The sequence below is a fragment of the Camelus ferus genome, chromosome 5, assembly GCF_009834535.1.
Source record: "Camelus ferus isolate YT-003-E chromosome 5, BCGSAC_Cfer_1.0, whole genome shotgun sequence".
NCBI lineage: Eukaryota > Metazoa > Chordata > Mammalia > Artiodactyla > Camelidae > Camelus > Camelus ferus.
In genome coordinates this window covers 38259052-38279631 of record NC_045700.1, presented here as the reverse complement: position 1 = coordinate 38279631, position 20580 = coordinate 38259052, and the positions used below count along the sequence as shown (strand labels likewise).

The 20580-nt window shown below is 36.5% G+C and overlaps 1 protein-coding gene across 3 annotated transcripts in view; it reads left to right on the top strand.

Moving 5' to 3' along the window:
• Positions 1-20580, top strand: part of KCNH7 (potassium voltage-gated channel subfamily H member 7) — a 390226-nt gene that overhangs the window by 287684 nt on the left and 81962 nt on the right. For all 3 annotated transcript variants that reach the window (XM_032479579.1, XM_032479578.1, XM_032479577.1), the window contains one exon: positions 2705-2919. In XM_032479579.1, the coding sequence (XP_032335470.1) occupies positions 2705-2919 (215 nt within the window). The remainder of the gene's footprint in view (positions 1-2704; positions 2920-20580) is intronic.

Below are 20580 nucleotides of genomic sequence, written 5' to 3'. Positions count from 1 at the left end.
GCTACAAACACAGACGGTAAGCTGAAGTCTGAAATTTTGTATTAGCAACTCAAATGCCACAAGTACTGTAGCTCCAAGTGGTCTGATTTTCCAAAATGGTGAGAAACTTTTGGTAAAGTTCTGAACAAAACAATGTAAAAATCTTCATTCTACATGGTGGTTGTAGCCCTGAAAAGTTTACTGAATATTAAAATCATGTTAAAAATACATTGTACGCTTTACATGTGAAACAGGTTCAAGGCTCCAAACTGTAAATAGGCTTTTCACCTATATTAACGCCCATTGGGACATACAGGTCAATTTTTCAAGATGAGAGAATAGATGCCGCCCATCACGGTAACAAACGAAAATATCCCCACAGATGTTCTTATGGTGAAGTACAGTCACAGTTGAGACCGCTTTTTTATCAGTGCAGCCAATTCAGTGGAGTTTATTTGAACTGGTCACAAAGACAATCAAAATATATGTAACAGTGCCTTTCTGTCTTAACATCACACATGATCTGTATTTTTACCCAATTTTTTAAACAACTGTGTAGACAATCTGCTACAGAAATCCAACATATAGAAGGATAACAGAAAGAGAATTGAAAGATGGGCTTAAGGGTTTGAAGTACAATTTAACTGTGTATCTGAGCTCAGTGTTCTATAATCTCCTATGATCGCTATAATCTATAATCTATAATCTTCTATAGTCAGTACCCCTGCATGCATTAAAATTAACTAAGGAGTGAAAATATAACATTAGAGTTGAGAAAAAGACTATAAGATGTCTAAAGTCCTAGAATATTTTACCAAATTTAAATACTAAGAGATAGGTCTGGAATGTAGCTATAGAATGACACCAAAATCAGGAAACGCTATCTAGGATATGTTACAACTGTAAAGTAATGGTGTGTGTAGGAGACTTTTACAAAGAATGGGATTTCTGTCAAAGCCCTATCTTAAGGCTAGATTAATTTGGTAGCTTTGGGCCCTTGTGTCTCTTCTTGTTCTATAAATAGAAAAGAAAGTGAGGATCTGTGTGCAAATGAGGACATATTGGGCTATAAAAGCTCAGAGAGCTTAATGACATTTTTAACCCAGATGGACTTGGTCATCATCATCAATAATAAAACTCAGGGAATAAACAGAAATGCACCTCAAGAAACATAGGGTTTGCTGCATAGATAAAACATTTCTTAAAATTATTTCAATCTTTTATAATAACCAAATATAAACTTTTATAAACAAATATAGTGTGATTTTTCTCCAGGGTAAATGTGAACTAAATGATGAGTATTTCTTTCCTGGATTATATTTGACTTGAGTTGATTGATTGTTGTAGTCCAAAATACACAGTCTATAAATTTAATTTTCAAAGGTTTATACCTCACTTGGTGCATAAAGCATATTTTGATCTCTAAAATGTGTTAACTTCATTCTGAACAGGGTAAAAAAATAACATAAGGCAAAATTTGCTGACTAGCAAGTTCATTTATGCAGTTTGTATGTTTCAGGCACTCAGAAGGCAGAAAGTTAATAGCTGTATAAAATTCTTGGAGGCAGGATTTTTATAAAACTCTTCCTGATGCTAATTTTAAAAACTACATAATGGTGTAATTAACATTACCAATTGCATAAGAAACTCTTTGGAGCATTTATTGACTCTCCATAAGCAACAGACAATAGGTTCATCAAAAAAGAAGAGGTAGCTGGTCAGTGTACACCCTCAACCAAGGGGCACAGAGTCTTCGCACTGTACCAAATTGTAAGAAAAGAATGTGAGAAGTGACCAGGTTTGGTCAAAGGTCAAAAGGTACAAACATCCAGCTCTAAAATGAATAAGTTCTGGGTATTTAATGTATAGCATGGTTTGAAGAAAAAAAGTAACTAGGTACTGTCAACTCCAGACATGTCTTATTACCTACCTTTGGTCACTTCAGTTGTTAAGTTATGTTTGCCAAAGCATGCTTCCACTATGTTTTTTTTTCCCTCAAAAAGTGGTCAGCCTTAAATCTAAATAAACAAGAAAAAAAGAAAGAAAGGAAAGATTTTTAAATCCCACATAGTATTGTAGAGTACACACACACACACACACACACACACACACACACACACACACACACACGATGACATTTGCTCTTCTCAGGCTTACCTGAAATTCCTCCATCTGGACTTAACTCTTGTAGAAGCTTCATGAAGCATCCCATGCAGGTAATACAAGCGTATGAAGAACCCAAGTGGCTTGTCACTTGTCATGAAACAGAGAGGAGAGTAGTACTAATTGGAGCAGGCTAGACAGCCATTCAGAAATTTCATGGCCAACATGACTTAAACCACATGAAAGTTCTTCCTTGAATAATTCCTAAAATTTAAAAAGAAATTATTGAGAAACTTTGAAGGTAGGATTTAGCCAGTAATAGGCAGTGGAGTTTTTTCTTCTATTCCAGCCTTTAATGAAAGAAGCCAGTTAACATCTAAAGCTGCCATTTGCTCTCTGGGGGGTGCATCTAGAACCCCATCTTATCCTTGGATATTTCCATGCTGCTCCACATGGGAGACTGTGACCCTAAACCCTGTGTTCAGGTATCAGCTGGCTGCATTTAGTCACACCTGAGTCAGGGTCATATTGGTAGTGGATTACTAACAGGTCATTTAAAACCATCTCTTCTTCTATTTTTCCTGATATTGCTTTTACAAATACGTCCCAATTTTTTTTTTAGGGCCTTTTAATCATATCAAGTCAAGCCTCCTGGGATCCACGTCGGATTCAAACCTCAATAAATACAGCACCATTAACAAGATTCCACAGCTCACTCTGAATTTTTCAGATGTCAAAACTGAAAAAAAGAATACATCCCCTCCTTCTTCAGATAAAACCATTATTGCACCCAAAGTTAAAGATCGAACACACAATGTGACAGAAAAAGTTACCCAGGTAGGACACAATTTTACTATCAATTTTAGCTGTTTTTAAGGTTATTTTCTGCACCGTAAAACTCATTTCTTTTTCTATGAATGATTATCAAGAGAGGTAAGCCACTTATTCTCAGTCCAATTTATCTTGAGGTGCTGGGTGACCTTCTAATGTAACAGATAAATAAAACTGCAGACTATGATTTTATCTATTACAAGACTAAGCAAAATGCGCTAGCTTGGTTTTCTTGTTCCCTTTATTGCAGAAGTGGTTAACCTGCTATTCATCATGTTTGGGCATTTATTGTTTTGCTGCCAACTGTTGCATTATTAAGGCATGTTTTTTTTTTTTTAATATAATGGATGTGTCTGTTGAAGATTTAAGTGACTAATTGGGATTTACTCTTAACTGTGGCCTCTTTTTTGCACTTACACTGCTAAGTAGAGCCAGTTGACTTGGGGAAAAGAACTGTCTGAATTGGTGAAAAGTCAGAGTAAAAACAGTATGTTTTACAGGAACAATATTTTATTGTTTTAAAATGAATATTGTAAGTTGTACTAGAGTAAAAAGGTACTGTCTAGCAGGAGTCCTGCTTTAGAAACTAGAAAAAAATGATTTGTACCTATTATACCAAAATACCACCCTAAGCAGTACCCAGCTTTTGCTTACAAAGCACTCACATTGTTGGGAATTCATGACTCTAAAATTTGTGTCAAGTAAACAGTTTTGTGAGTTTTTTTTTTTCAACAAACATTTTAACTCAGTATATTTGCTTAGCAAATCTTTTTATAAACTATCACAATATAAAGGTAAACTTGACCCCGATCTCTACCCCAAGCATTGAAGATTTTATATTGGTAAAGTTTCTCTGTAACTGTAATTACTACAAACAACACTATAGCAGTTTGTAAATACCCTCTTATGTGCAAGCTGAAATAGCTCTGTGAAGATCATAAATCAGTTGTCAATAGACCTGAGTAGTCTCTGTTTATTTGAGATGAGAAATTATGTTATACCTCAAATATATAATTTGATATTTATGTAGTAATGAGGCTTTCTACCCTTGGCATTTTGCTTTCTTAACTTCTACTTAGTAAACTGGGCTTAACAGTGGTACATGAATAGTCTACTGTTATTTGTAGTGGTATTGGCATCGTTTTGATAGCTTTGAACTTGACTTTTAATTGTTTTTTACCTTAAAAATTATATTATTTGTAGACCATAATCCTCATATGGATATATAGAAATTAGGAGACTTTAGATATAGAAGATTTTCATTCATTTACTGGGAGTTTGGTGGTAAAATATACATGTGTGTTCCTTGTGGGAAAAACAGTTGGAAGTTGTGTCTGATATGCTTCTTTGTATAGAATAGTTTACACAATTTGTGGAGGATAGAGTCCTATCAGTGGTAGACTATGGATGGGGGCAAACTTCTGAGAAGTAGTTATTCATCCTGTGTTTGGTTGTTGCTCATTCTGTGTTTTCAGTAATTACATGCCAACAGCTTTATGGGCTCTGAGGGCTTAGCAGTGTCTGGTACATAGAAGATGATTAATAGTGGCATTCCATTAATGAGAAGGTGGGAGAAGGAATAAATGAATGGATGAAACGTCAAAAAAAAGCGATTTTAGAAATTGCACAGAAGACAGATCAGGGCCCTGCTGGTAGCCTAAGTGAATCAAACAGACATGGTGGCAGAGCAGGCGTGGGGGGTCAGAGGGACTGCAGCTGCAGGGCCCCTCTCGGGCGTATGGCCGCCGCTCAGCTCCAGCCCACTGTGGTCATGCAGCAGTGCTTGCCCCGGGGTTTCAGATCTTCCAGTTTTAAATAGAATCTGGAAATCCAGAATTTAAGATAAACTCTTAATTTCTGTAAGCTAGCAAACTATTTCAATTTTTTCTAGGCCAAACAAAACACACTTGAAGGCCTGTGGGCAGCCAAGTTTGACCTTTGCAAAGTTTTCGGGCACTTGGTTCCCCCCAGGGCCCACCCTATCCTGCCACGCTCAGCAGGTCCACTGCGCCGGGAGACGGGAGATGCACGTGTGGATCGAAGGTGGCACCTGCTCTGGGGACCTTCTGAGCCTGATGAGACAGGAGACATTTCTGCAAATAGCCCTAATGAAGTCCTGGTGATGAGTAATACAGAAACACAGTTTGGGGGAAAGTAATTATACTCTAAGAGAGGGATTTTTCAGAGAAGAAAAACAGGTGAGATGATTAAGATGGATCTAAAAGGTTACTTATGAAACTGGGTAGTCAGCGATGTTTCAGAGCACAACTCAGTCACTTGTGTTTTAATTCTGGCTAAGTCATTTGTTGTATGACGAGCACCACTGCCTTGTGTGACACTGAGGCCAGTTTTAGTGATGGCGAAACTTCTCGGTGCTGATATGAGTTGAAGAGAGTGATGTGTGGACAGTGTTCATCACAATGCTGTGTGCATGACAAGCAATACCAACCATTATTCTGTTGATTAGTGTTCTTGTATGACTTCTTCCCGCCCTCTTCAGCATCTCTGCAGGATCCTTTTATCCACACCTTGCCAGGGCCTAGTGGAACACCTAGCAGAGTGGAGTTCACGAACCGTTTATGCAAGGAAGGAAGGAAGGAAGGGCGGGAGGGGAGGAGAGAGGAAGGAAAAAGAATTTGGCCAACCAGACAAGGGAAGGATTGAGAATCCCAGGGAGAGAAAACCGCAAGAATAAAGTTGGAGAGGGAAAAAGTCCACATGAGAACAAGTGGGTTCCTGGCCAGGGAGAGGCTGAACTCAGCAGGGGCTTGTTACTGGTGGGGGAGGTGCTGGAACTTTCCCCTTTAGATGGTTCTTCACTAACTTTTTTGCATAAGTGCCTTGGTGGGGTTGAGTAAAATGCAACAGTGGCCATCAAAAGGTTGGAGTTTTTTTAAAAGATCTTATGCTTTCCCTTTAAAATCTGTGACTTTAGCTCCATAATACTGCAATATTTGTTTTAACATTTTAAAAAGTGGTTTTTCAATTGCATGCAATAATTTTGTTTGTTATTTTAAACATAAGAAATTTAGATGTAATATAATTTGCAATAGTATAATTACATCATCATGGCATCTGTACTCTAATATTCATTGTACCTCACTCTTAAAAGTGTCTTAAACTACTTACCACCGACGGACTCTGGGGCCCTCAACAGGGCCCCGTAGCTTTCCTACAGCTTCTCATACTTAACCCAGATCATCTCCCAAGTACCTCACTCGGAGGAGCAAGCAAGAAACCTCTTTAAAATGTTGCAAGATTAGAACTGGGTCTTGTTTTATTAAGAATCACTTTTTTTTTTTTTAAACATTCGAAATATAGAGTGATAGGAAGGAGACTCTAGAGACAGACCACATCAGAAGCTGTGGTTCTGACCAGAGATGATGAGGGGACTAGGAAACTGGAAAGTAGAAAAAAGGGGATTTGTAGGAATGCTCTGTCTTTTTTCAGTGCCTCCTTCAGCTCTTCGTAACAAACCTTCCAACTGTCTGCACGTCGAACCAAACAAGGTAGAGATCAAATATTGAGATATTCCTCCTGCAGACATAGCCTCTGGAAATTCTGTTTAAGCATTTGATAGCAGAGTGATTCTTTCACTGTTTTCTCATTTAGAGTTTCCTGATCATAGCTATCTCTGAAATTCCTTTATTCACAACATATAATGGCACCCGTCCCCTAGTCACTAAGAATAACTTGGTCTAACTCAAAGCCTTTACGATTACTCCCTCTGTTAGGATTGTATGGAAATTCTCCTTGTCAAGATACTCCAAACATAAATACTGTAGGCAGCCAGCAGTATTTACTTTACCAATGTTCTTATTTGTTTTATTCCCGTAACAGATTTGTATGGTAATCCATTTTTCAAAAGATGTCAGGGTTTTTGTCCATAAATCATTCAATTGTGAGTTTTAAACACTCCTCTGAGCACAGACAATAGAGCAGACATTAGGGGAAAAAAGGCATAAATGAAAGAAACAGTTAATCTCAGCTCATGTTATGCTCTCTCACCATTTGGATCTTATCCCTATTGTACACTGGCTAATTACTAATTAGCCAATTAGTTATTTGCCCTCCCTGCCCCCCAGCTAAAGTGAGCTTATTCAGAGGGGGACCTTGTTGTCTATCATTCATTCATTCATGTATCTGTGTATTTTTAATTCACTCAACAAGCATTTATTGAGAGCTCATATGTACAGTGTTTGGTTCTGGGAATTCATGTTAAAAGGCAAATTTTCTGCCTTCAAGAAGTAAGGGGGACAGACAAGTACAGTGTACAGGTATTGCAATGCAGTGTGAAATATTACACTGCAGGTAAACGCAGAATGCAAAGAGTGTCAGGAGAGGAAACATTACCTATATTGGGAGTTTGGGACAGCGATTGGGGTACATAAACTACTAGATGAGTTTTGAAACTTGAGAATTTTCTGAGATTATAAATTAGAATCCAGAGTGGGGCACATTTGGGGAACCGCAAGTATCAGTGAATGAATGAAGCATGAGGTGTCTGTATTATTGGTGCCTAGCATAATACATAGCAGATCAGAATCTTAAAAGATTCAGAAATGGACCACTGAAGGTATTGGAGAGAATTAAGCAAGAGTAATTCTGTTGGGGGAGGAGAGAAGCCAAAACAAATGCTTGCCTTCCAAATTCTTCTTTAAGCAAGATTCTGTTTTTTGCTATTGTTTTAGGTCTGGAGATTCCTGTTATTAGCTGGCCAAACTTTTGAATGCATCAGTTATCTATGTCATATCCCACCTGATCTTCTTTATTCATTGAAGGAAATAAAAAATAACTCTGAGAGGGTATAGATTTTTTTCCCCTTTAACTACAGTCCAGCTGGTACAGGCTTACGTGATGTAGTAGGGCCCAGTTTGAGGAAGCAGAACCTTGGTTGGCTAATTCCTACCAAATTCCACTGAAATGGTAGAGAGAAAACAATGAATTGGAAGAAAATTTGAGTGGGTGAAGAGCAAAGATCTGCCTTCACCATACAATTGTCGTTCTCAGTCACAGATCAAATTCTTGGCTATATCTGCCCTCTTTAAAATAAAAGTAAACCAAACTTTTGTATTCTTGTATGATTTCATTATTTCTGAGGCTAGTTCTATTTTAAATGTTATGCTAAGTTTTAGGATAAAATGTATCATTTTGTTGTCATATTCAGAATAAGACTACTGGAAGGTTTAAGGAGATGGCACTGTGAATTCCAGATCTTTACTGGCCAGTCACTCTATCAGTCAATCCTGTAACAGAACACAAGTAATAGAAGCCTAATTGAAACAGCTATAAGCAAAAAATGAAAAGAGGAGAATACTCAAAATAATTAGTTTTGGGAGTAATCACAGAGACGTAGGTCACAAGAAAGAAATTCCTGAATGTTTAACAGGTTATATAATTTTGAAATCCACATAGAACTTTAAACCTAAATAGATTCCCATTATTTAGGATTTGTTGAAGTATATTATTGGCATGAAAATAGAATTATGATAGATTTAATAATAGCTGACATTGATTGAGCACTTACTATGTGCCAGGCTTATGCTAAGCAGTTTAACAGATTATTGATTTTAATCCACATAACAGTCCTATGAGTCAGTACTATTATTATCTATTTCACAGAGGAATCAAGCTTAGAGAGGAGGAAACAACTAGCCTAGGTCACGCAGTAAATGGTGACAGAAGCTTTCAGACTGAGGTCATCTGCCTCCAAAAGTGAAGTTCATAATCTCTAAAGTACATCCTCTATAATTCTGTTTTGTTTTCCTATCTGTCATCAAAATCTGCTCAGAGGTTAGCATGACATTGGGACATACCTGTAGCACTAGGCTGTATGGCAAAGTGTCATAATCTAAAAATTTAGTAGTAACTAATTAGAAAAGTGAGTCTACAGAAATAAGGAAGAGAATGTGGCAGATTTTCTCCCCAAAACTGAATAAAACCTCATACTCTTCAAAAAGCTGAATAAAACCATCCTTAATGGGATGTATTATCTCTGGTTAAGTTCAATTCCATTTTTCTTAAGCTAATTTTTTTATTAGGATGGAGGTTTTGGTTTTGTTAGTGAGATGCCACTTGGTGGCAGAAAAAACAAAATTACATTGATGTGACCGACATAAAGAACTCAAAGAATATAGTTTATTACTTTCCAGTGAACTTTGTACGTTGTAGATATGTTCATTATTTCTTCATGTGACTCAGTGGCTCTCTTTAGAATAGAGTCAATGGCTCTCCACTTCTTTACAAATGGAGATTGATTATAATGGAGAGAGAGCATTCATTTCATTTCATTAGCTAATGTTTAAAATTGTAAATGTGTGCAATTTGTGTATATCATTGTACCTCAACAAAACTTTAAAAATTATATATCATGTCAGGCTTACATAGTACAAAATTTCTTAATGCTTTCTGTAATTTTCCTCAAATTAGGTAAACTCAGTCCCAAACTTTCTTCAATCATACTGTTAAAAAATATCTTCCATCAATTATACTTCAATAAAAAATTTTTAAATAAATCTTTCAGATACAACCACAAATAGAAAGTCATTTTTTATAGAAATACTTTTCAATAATAATGTCATTTTAATTCTGACTCCAGTTCAGATTTTGACACCAGCTGGGTGTTTTACAATTCAACTCAGTTCTGACACTATCTATGCAGAGATAGCATCAGATGCCACAGATTAAGGGCTCAATTCCTCAGGACTGCCCCCAAACTTCAGATGACAACTGCAAGTCCAGGTGCCACCTGTGCTTCTGATCAACTGGCTGTAAATTGGAGGTTCCCTTGACCTCTTCCTTCAGTTAGGTTAACTTGCTAGAGACTCATAGAACTCAGGAAACTGGTTTACTCACTAGTTTACCAATTTATTACAAAGTTCTTGAATGAAGACACTTATATTCCTGTAGTGTTTGGGCCCAGCATGGTGGCATAAGGAAGTGTTCTGTTTCACCAGTCTGGAAGCTCTCTGAACTCCCTCCTTTTAGGGTTTTTATTGAGGTTTCATTACATAGGCATGATTAATTAATTCACTGGCTATTGTCTATGAATTCAACCTCCAGTCCCTCTCCCCTTCCTGGAGGTCAGAGGTAGGACTGAAAGTTCCAACCCTCTAATTATGTGGCTGGTTCCTCTGTTGACCACCTCTCATCCTTACCAGACTTAGAGGCCTTCCAAAAGTCACCTCATTAACATAACAAAAGACACTTTATCTCTCTCAACACTTAGGAAATTCCCAAGATTTAAGAGTTCTCTTCCAGGCATGAGGACTAAGACCAAAAATATATTTCTTATTATAAATCACAATATCACAGTCATGAATTAAAAATTACACCTAATTGAAAAGTCTATTTTTCAACAGTTATTTTTATAAAGCCACCTTGATTCTTCGCTCTTGAAATTACAAAAAACAAAATTCACAATACTTCTACACTATGATTTAAATGTTTCCTAAACCTAATTTTTTTGCCTAAACTAATATAAGTATTATGCAAACCTCTGTAAAACTGTACAGATCATCTTGAACTGCCAGAAATAGTAACAATCACAAAATTCCAAATTAAATTTGAAGTGCAATGCAGGAGTCCAAAATTGCCTCTGAACACTTCCAGTGTAATATGACACTAGTTTTGCTTCCATTATCTTACTGTTATTTATAGAATACCATCAAACTCGGTTCAGCAAAACAGAATCACCATCTAATGTTTTCCCCATATGCTGTATTTGGTCTATGTCTATACATGAAAATGGAAACGAAAAACAATATATGTAGATGCTGCAAGTCAGAGTAAAGTACATTCACCAGGATAATTTCAGTGTCTGTGAGTGCTTACTAAATGTAAGTCAGTATTGTGTACAACAGTGATACAAAAATGTGTAAGTCAGCTTCCTTGCCTTTATGGGCCTTTGATTGAATACAAAGCATTGATCCTTGAGAAGCTGGATTATATGTTCTAGTTTTCTCTGGGAAAATAAATATATTATAAAATCTAGTCAATGATAAGGAAAGGATAAAGAGTAACTAAAGACACGTAAGTGGCAGTTGACTACTGCAAGCATATAGTGTGCTATATACATATTAAATATAAAATAAGGGTGTTCATTATTTTGAAAAAAGTGTGTAATTTTTGAAAAGTAACAGATTAATTTTCTATTTTCACTGAAAACTATGTGCATATCAAAACTGATCACTTGCTGACATCTTCCACGTTAATGTTTTATTTCAGTTTTAAACACCTTCATTAGCAAAAATGTCATACTTCCCCAAAATCTAGATGATGAAGGAATAACATCCCTGGTAGCCACTGATTAAGAGCCATTGCTTGTAAAGCAAGCATTTAATGTGTAATTACTTTTAAAGAGCACCTGTTTGCTTTTTTACATTCATCAGATGGACATCTTTAAATGAAAGGAGGAAAAATGTCCTTTTCTTTAAAAGTTCTGTCAGCCAAAGAAACCAGGTTGAAAGAAGGTGCATGATATAAAGAAGTAAAATACCAGTGGTCAGAAAAGACAGGTAAAAATAATTTAGTTTAGCATACATAGCAATAGCCTGGTTGCCATGGAAACCAAGACAAGAGATTGCAGTTATCTGTTGCCAAGATGGTTCGGTTTTCATCACCCCAGTTAGTATAAGCCTTGGGTTAAAGTCAGTCTCTGGGACAGAAAGGAAGCACTGGAGGGGAGTTCCTTTGCTCATTTGCCCTCCTGTCCTAGAGGTTGGGACAAACATAGTTCAAGGTGAGCTGCCTAATGAGAGTGGGCAGAAGCATTAAATTGTTCATGTTTCATAGGATGAGAATTAAGGAAGGGATTTTTATCAGGTATGGATAGGTATGCAGATGCTGCAAGTCAGAGTAAAGTACATTCACAGCATTTTGACATACCCAAGCAGCCCAAGGTCTTGTAATATTAAGAATCTATGAACTATTCCTTGAGTTAGGAATTGGATTCAGCCATGGAATCCAATTTGAGGTAAATCTTAAATAAGATAGTATAGAAAAATAAAAGATTTCCTTGATTATCTTAGTGGTGAAATTGTGGGTAATATATTTTCCCCTTTAGCTCTACTTCTCTATATTGTGCAAATCACATTTATAATGGAAAATACATAGTTAGATAATAAACCCTCTAAAACTCAATGGCTTTGAAAGAGTTCATTAAAAAGCAGTTAATCTTAATAGAATTTTTAAATTTAAAGGAAACTTAAATACCATCTTCCCTAGTTTTTTTTTTTTTTTTTTTTTTAAACTTCCTGACCAGTGGAATTATCTGGATCTCCTTGTCTTCTCTATCCTCCCACCCCCTGGAAATTCAGCGAGTCTCAGTGAAGCCTGAAGGTTCTGAATTTTTAACAATTCCCCATTGCAGCCTCTACTCCCACATTATTAAGAATTATGATCAGGAAAATTTGGGAAACTTGGATGTAGCCTTGTTTTTCCATTCAACCTGTAAAGTTAAAGCTAAAAAGAGAACCCAGTAAAAACCTAGCTTTTGTATTTCTTCATTGTTGTTGTACATTGTGGCTCTTTCCATAGATTTCTTGATGAGATAACTGGTTCAGTTATATATTCTTGTGATGTTTTAATTATAATATATTTGTTTTAAAAAAAGTTAATTCTTATTTACACAGTTCGTACTGGAGAAACAGGCTTACTTTCATGGGGGAACTACTGAGTACAGGGAAAAGTCCTGCCATATTGAATTCCTATGCAAATGTCTAAGAAACAATCTCCATTTAAGAAAGTTTACCTAGGCCGTGCTGTTTCAGATGTCAAAACACTGGTCTCACAATTGTTTCCTAGAATAAATGTTTTCTTAGTCAAATAATATCTACTCCCCAGACTCATAGACATAGAATACAAACTTGTGGTTGCCAAGGGGGCGTGGGGTGGGAAGGGATAGACTGGGATTTAAAAATTTGTAGATACTGACAGGCATATGTAGAATAGATAAACAAGATTATACTGTATAGCACAGGGAAATAAATACAAGATCTTGTGGTAGCTCACAGTGAAAAAAACAAGTGACAATGAATATATGTATGTTCATGTATAACTGAAAAATTGTATTCTATACTGGAATTTGACACAGCATTTTAAAATGACTGTAACTCAATTAAAAAATGTTAAAAAAAGAAAAAAAACCTACTCCCACCAACAAATTAACATGGCAAATTGACATATTTAAAGTTCTACCACAGGGAACTACATTCAATACTTTGTAATAGCCTATAATGAAAAAGAATAAGAAAAACACGTATGTGTATAACTGAATCACTATGCTGTACACCAGAAATTAGCACAACATTGTAAACTGACTATACGTCAGTAAAAAAAAAAAGAATTAAAACTTCTGAGAAGTCCTAAATTAAAGGAATTTGAAAAAATTGCTTTATCCAACACTTCTCAAACTTTTCTGATGAAATAATCCATTTTTAATTGCTTTTTCTTTATATAACTCTTGATATCATGAGGAATTCATATTTCAGGAAGATTCTTTAGGAAATACTAGCCTACACACTTTTTCACAGATAACTGTGAGCATTGTACATGGATGTGTTAGAAATGTTAAAACTTTTCAAAGAAAGAATGTGCGGATAGGCATGAGGTAATAGTGGTGGGAAAGCAGCAAGTCATAATGGGAAGTGTATTTTTCTTCCTTGTTTTAATGAAGCCCATTTAGATTTTTTTTCCCAACCATGTACCAAATATAGAACTTAGCTTAGAGAAGCTGAAAAAATTCCGTATCTATTTCCTTCTCTGTTTTAAATACCATATTTATTTCCTTTTTTGTTTTAACTATATCTGTTACAAGTACACCCATATTTTGAAACCTACTCCTTTAGAATCACTTGGGTGTAAATGGAAAAATATGGGAGGCAGGTTCACACATAAAAAATGTCTAAGTCTTTCTTCTGAGAGTAACATGGTGAAAGCTGGCCAAAGAATGGAGAATGGAAAACTGTCTTTTTCTGCCCTTGTCCCAGCGTCCTGAAGATGGTGGCACTAATGATGGGGACAGAGATGAGGTGACCTGTGATGTGAGAACCAGGGGACACAACCATGCTATTTTCCACACTTCCTTGGCTCCTCCATTTCCTGTTGGTGTCTCAGTTCTCCTTCTCACATGTGGCAGAAAATATTTAAAAATGGTCTGCAGCCAAAATCTAGTTTCTGGAGTCTGTTGATCCTTCTCTCATTTGAAGCAAAAAGTCAAGCTGAGAAATCCCTACACCATTTTTGGGAACCCAGGCTTAATTTTCAGGTCATGGCAACAACACTTGGTGAGATTGAGCAACACAAGTCAAAGGGGAAAAAGAATGTAATAGAGAGAAATATTCTACTGCTGTTTCTTGGTTGACTGGCAGCTGTCAGTTGAGTTGTACAATCCTGTTTTGGGAGATAAGCTGTCATTTGTAAATTATGCCCATAACTACATCCATTATTCATGGGTTGGTAGTGGAAAAGAGTGATTTCCGGCACCGAAGTTTTCCTACCTGCAGGCACCTGAATTACTTCCAAAATTGACTTCTCTGTTACCTCTCATGCCCTCTAATTTTTTTTTCTACCATTGTCAGATCCTATGAGCCTACATTTGTTTCCAGTGAAGAAAAGACTTCTTTCCTTTTCCTAGGTTTTTTTCCCATAGAAATGAATGAATAAATTGTGATGAACAGAGCACTTGAATTCTAGTAAATGGACAACTGCAAGCATGAGATGTCAGTATAAAGTTCACTTAAAAAAAGTATTTTCTAAAGAATAAATATCGCTATCCACTCTACAGTCTATTACTTAAACGTGAGCAAAAACTAAGGCATAAGCCTACTGAATATTAGTAAGAGAGTTTATTATTTTTGCATTTTAGATTTTATATTGCTTATATAATAAATTAGAATAACCTCTCAGCTTAGACTTCTGATTAGTCCTTTTAATATTTTGAATATGTTTCTTGTACATATTACCCCAAGTTTGTCTGCATTTTGAAACCAAACTGTGACTCCTTTAGAATCACTAAGGTCGAGAAGGGCAGACAATCAGTGTGCTGGTGGATTGAGGGTTTCTTGCTTTGGAGGCAGTTTTGTTCCATCCTGAATCCTCAAACCCTTTTTTCTTAAGTTCAGGGAAAACAACAAAGACACAGATTCCTTAGTTCCTATTTCATTTCCATGCAATGATCTCTAGCATATCAAACTGCCAAGAAAAGAATTATTGCACGCCGGATAAATTAGGGTTCATCCTGACAATTGTGATCTCTTTGGTGTCTTTACCATGTTACTGCTATAGCAGTAAAGAAAAAAAGAATATAATAAACAGAAATACTCTAGTGCTGTTCTGCAGGAAACTTCCTTTACAAAATATAAAACTGTCATAATGCAATTGTTCCAATAGTTTTGAAACGTGCTCCTCAGTGTACTGGGTGCCAATAAGCAGGATGGGTCATTGAGACCTCCACATCACCCCCAAATTCAATCAGACAGGCTTCATTCTAAGTGGCTTTGTATATTGGCTTTCTCTTGAGGATATGTGTGTGTGTGTGTGTGTGTGTGTGTGTGTGTGTGTGTGTGTGTGTGTGCTGAAGAATGTGAAAGGGCCAGGCACTCTAAACAAACTTTGGTCTAGTTCTGCTATTTATTTTGTGTTTTCTGTTATCAAAACTGCTTAGACTTTTTCATTGATTCTGGTCATCAAGTCCTTACGTTTATAAATAATTTTGAGTTACTTGAATTATCCAGAGTCCCACAAATTGTTAACTGCACACCCACGACTAGAACCTTTATTTCTAGACTTGGTACTTCCATTTTGGAGCAGGGCCATTTTAATTCCTTTCCATCTAAACTGCCAAAGTCCCAGAATCCCATCAGCCTCCTGGTTCAGCTCCTGCAAATCTCAACCCTCTTCTCCACATGATAAGTGGCTCAAGAAGTATAAACAAAGTCATTACCAGAAGAAACTGGAGTTTTCATAACTAGTTAAAACCAAGTAATCAAACAGCAGGCTACTCTTTTGAACATGAATAGTCTATTTTCTGCCTCAGGAATAGGACAGAAAATTAACTTTGTGGGGAAACAAATGACTTTTTTAACACAGTCACTGAAACTGTTATTACTCATTTGTTCCAAGAATATTCTCAGAAAAAAAAAATTCTAATGCTACTTTTGTGCCAACAGGTTCAAATGTAGAATTAATGTTAGTTGTCAAGAAGAGACACAATACACAAGAACATTAAAAAAACAACAAAGAAAATAGTGAACTTCTGTTCCTTAAGAAATTATTCTTATCATTGAAAAATAGAATTTCTAAATGTTGTCAAGATTCATACTACAGAATCTCTCTTTCATTGTATGTAAAATTGAAATCCAAATCAAAAGGCCATATAGCAAAATACAGAAAGAAATAGGTGCCTCATGGGTGGAGGAAGTAACCTGAAATGATTAGCCAGCATGGCCGGCCCCTTGTCCACAGTGTTTGAAGAGGTTTTAATGTAAAATTGTGAAATTATTGGCTTTAATGTAAGACTTTTATTACAATATTTTTGGTGCAGTTTGCACACACTTATATCTCTATTTGCCACCCATGTGGAATATTAAATTAGCTATTTTTAAATCTATGAAATTCAAGAATGAAATTTGAGAGCATATAAAGATGAGAAATACACTTTGTTATTTGTTCTGCATTCTGTTTTTATTTCCGTAGCTTGTGAAGCATTAATTCTTTATTAATAGGAACCTTTCTTCATCCTCAACTCTTGAGAATAACCTCAGAACACAATTACTAGTTTGTAACAGTTCTAGGAATTTTGAGTTACAACGTGTGAAAATTAACTTGCTAATAGTTGAAATATCTTCAGTTGGCACTTGATATTTAGTTTGTGTTCTAGAAAACATTAAGAATAGACTTCGAAGTTTGCAGGAAAATATTTATTTTCTTGTAGTTATCCAGGAGAAGTAGGAAAGATTCCTGATTAATCTGTAAAGGCTAGGAGACCTGCTTCTGCAGCATTTTCAATTTCCCAAAGTCCTGTAGCTGTAGAAAGCAGCAGACATCAATAATAATCTTTCTCTTCTATTGCTTTGGCTTAATGCTGAACCTGAGTGACCTGCTGCACACCTTGATTCTGGTTCAATCTGTGAGCTTAATGCAGCTATTTAAAAGTACTGGAATTGTTTGAAGCTGTTATTCCCAACACTGTCTCAGAAAACTTTATTTTAATGGGTTAATTCCTTTTTTGTACTAGAACCCACATGGATGAACTTTCATATATCCTTTAGAATCAACTCTTCTCATCTTCCTGGAAAGCAAACACACACATGCACACACTGCATAAAACATTTGACTGTCTCCTCGCCCCAAAGCCCACTTGTCCACTATGCGTGCTCTCCCCTTTCCTTGCCTCTTGTACCTCATTCCTCATCAGCGCACACTGTCTGCTCTGGGAAAACTGTCACCTTTAAGTTCCACTTGTCCTGCTTATGACAAGACCTGGAGGTTTGTTTGTAGTGATCCCTAGACTTGCAATATTATCGTCTTCTTCTCTTTATACCAATTCCTACCCATTTCTGAGATCATAACAGTTCTAGGAATTTTGAGTTACAACATCATCTCCAGGTAAATTTTTCAGGCTTCCCAGCTTGCATTGACCTCTCTCATCTTTATACCCTATAAGAATACTTGGTTTCACACAAGAAAACAATTTACTTCCATGCTGCTTTGTATCTCTTGGAAGATGGAAAAATGATGACAGACAGACAGATAGACAGACAGACAGACAGACAGACAATGTGTGTGTATGTGTGAGTGTGTGACTTTCTTTCATCTTCCTAACTATCTTAAGAAATAGGATTTATCACATCTTTTAAAATATGCCCCCAAAAACCTAGCACACTGACCAATTGGTAATCAGACTAGATAAAATATCAGTTTATATTCTCGGAACTCACAAGAGAAGATTCTAACTTCTGATAATACTTTTTTGGCAAGAAGAAATAGGACTTCATATGTCCATTCATTTAACATTTTTGAGTTCTTTATAAGTGCCCAGCAGGTCAAAAAAAGACATATAAAAGTTAACTGTATCCCCCTTTTTATATACTCTGTCCTTTTCACCAATGAGGGGAGAGGCAGGAAATAATGGGGAGATACTTTGTTGGAAAGCACACCTGGAGGTTGACCAGTCTGGGCTGAACTGTAAGAGGTTGAGACTGATACCATTAGTGTCTGAGTGAAAATAGGAGAATGTTACCTGGATTCAAATTCCAGCCCCCACCACTTAATACTGCCAATGTTCTTGTCTGTATTGTTCAATCCTTTTTTGTCTTGGACCCCTAATTAGCATCTAAGTAAGGATAATAAGGATAATATATTCCTTGCTGTAGACACTCATTAATGTTTAGTGTCAGGTCCAAGGCAAAAGAGCAGATGATTCTTATTCTTCAGATATGTACAGAGTGTCTGCTCTGATAGGACACTGTGTTAGAAAGTCTGGTTACCATGGTGACATATCCCTGCCATCTCATCAAGTAGGCAAAGATGGAAAGGGTAATGGAACCCATAACAAAGTATGACAGAGGTTCTACTATGGAGAAAAGGGTTATCTGTGAGCAGAAAAGGAAGGGGCATCAAGCCCAGTCTGGAGGAGACAGAAGAGGCAATGCCTACATTGAAACATTTAAGAGATAAGAAGTTGGAGGCTGTTAGGTAGCTAGAGACATGGGCAGTGAGGGCATAAGGCACACACAAACATTAGCACAGAGATTTTTAAACCTAGTAACTTCTTGCTCTATAAGGGACTGTTCTCCCTGGTCTGTATTTCACTCTGTAATACTTCTTCCATGTCATGTGTGACTATCTGACAGACTATCTAAATGTTCTAAAGTAATATACAAAATTATAAACAGAGTTTATTTAAAAATAAATGCTCTCAGTTCATCTCATGGTTATAAGAATCCATGTTATCTGAATGTTGCTAATTTGGTTAGAGTATTTCATATAAAAAGCTGCATGAAAAACTGGGAATTTTGTTCTCACTGGGGTGTTTTTTGCATCTTGAAGGAGAAACCTCATTAACTCAAATGAGTCTTTTATTGATGGAAACATGGTGGGGAGAGGTGAAGGGATAACAGGTGAAAGAAAAGAGACGTTTAAGAAGCAGCCCTTCTGGCTCGGACTGTATCCTCCCAGATTCCCTGCCACTCCGCCTTCCTCTGGTACCACCCAACCCCCCTCACCATAATCATTCCCTTCTCTTCACCCCAGAATGAATTAGGGGCTCAGTAAAACAGTCTTCTCCTGAAGAAGGGGTATTCATAATGATTCAAAATAAATTATAAATGTGGTGAGCTTCTTGTGTTTTTCATAGACTGGACCATTTGCAATTTAGTAGTAACTGACCAAGAAAACTAAGAAAAATACATGCACCACAGGTGACTATTTAAAATAGTGGCATTTCAATAAAACCTAGATTTTTTTCAAAAACCAAAATGCTTATATTAAATATTCAGAGCTCCATTTTCTATAGCTTAATCTAGAGCCTACCTTCCACTAGAGATGTTCTTTCCTCTCCTAAGGTCTTGAAATATCTTCATTAAACTCTTGAGAAAGCAAGGTCTCCTTGGCAAAATTGTTCTTAACAAAATATTAGGTTACATTTGCAATACCGTCAAATAAAATCTCAGATGACATTGTCATGAAGTAGAAATTAAAATAAATTCCTTTCCTCTACCTTGAGGCCTGCATTTATTTTCATTCTAAGAATGATGAAAAATCAGGAATTAATAGAACTTGTAAAAGGCATGCAAAGGAGTTCTATCAAGACCCCTCCAAAAGGGTTCCCAGATAGGTAACAATATTTTTCTTCAGCTCTTGAAATCCAAGTCCAGTCTACACCTAAGTCGTCATACAAGTAGGAAAATTTTTCACAACACACACACACACGAACAATTCTGTTACCTCAGTCCTTTGGAGACATCATTTATTGTGCACCTAAGGCACAAGACGCTGCCTACCTGCTATGCACAAGCAATGTACCATGGTGACTTCCTCTGCTAAGTCTAAGTGGGGAGACAATTTCTAACATATGACATAGTGAGAAAATAAACCACAGAGCTGTGTATAACTAAAGGTAACATGTATGGGTCAGGCCATATCTGAAATTAACATTCAGGTAAAGATTATATCCATGTGGTTAGAAGAAACTTCATGGGAAACAGAGGACTTGTTCAGGACCTTGGATGATGAGCAGCATTTGGAAGAGTGGAGAGGGTGCTCTAGACATGAGGGTGAGGCTGGGCCAAGGCTCAGCAGTGGAACTGAGAAGGGAGAATTCAGAAAAACACTCTTATAACGTCATGATGGCCTTGCACTTTTTATTCTCCACACCAAATTATCATAGTTCCTTCTGAGTTTGCTCAGCTTATTTGTCCTATGAATGTACATGTAAATTTCATCTAATCTATAAAAATTGAACAGGGATCAAAATTGATTTATGCTTAAATTGTGAAAGCTAATTTCTCATTTAACTGAATTTTGATTTGTGCTTTGGGTACAGGTTATTTTCTCTCATTAATAAATAAATTTGCTTTCTTGAATCCACAAGAATATATAAAGTTCATAGGCTTTTGCTTCCCCAGAAATCGAAGTTCTGATAGTCCTGTAACAAAATAAAATCTT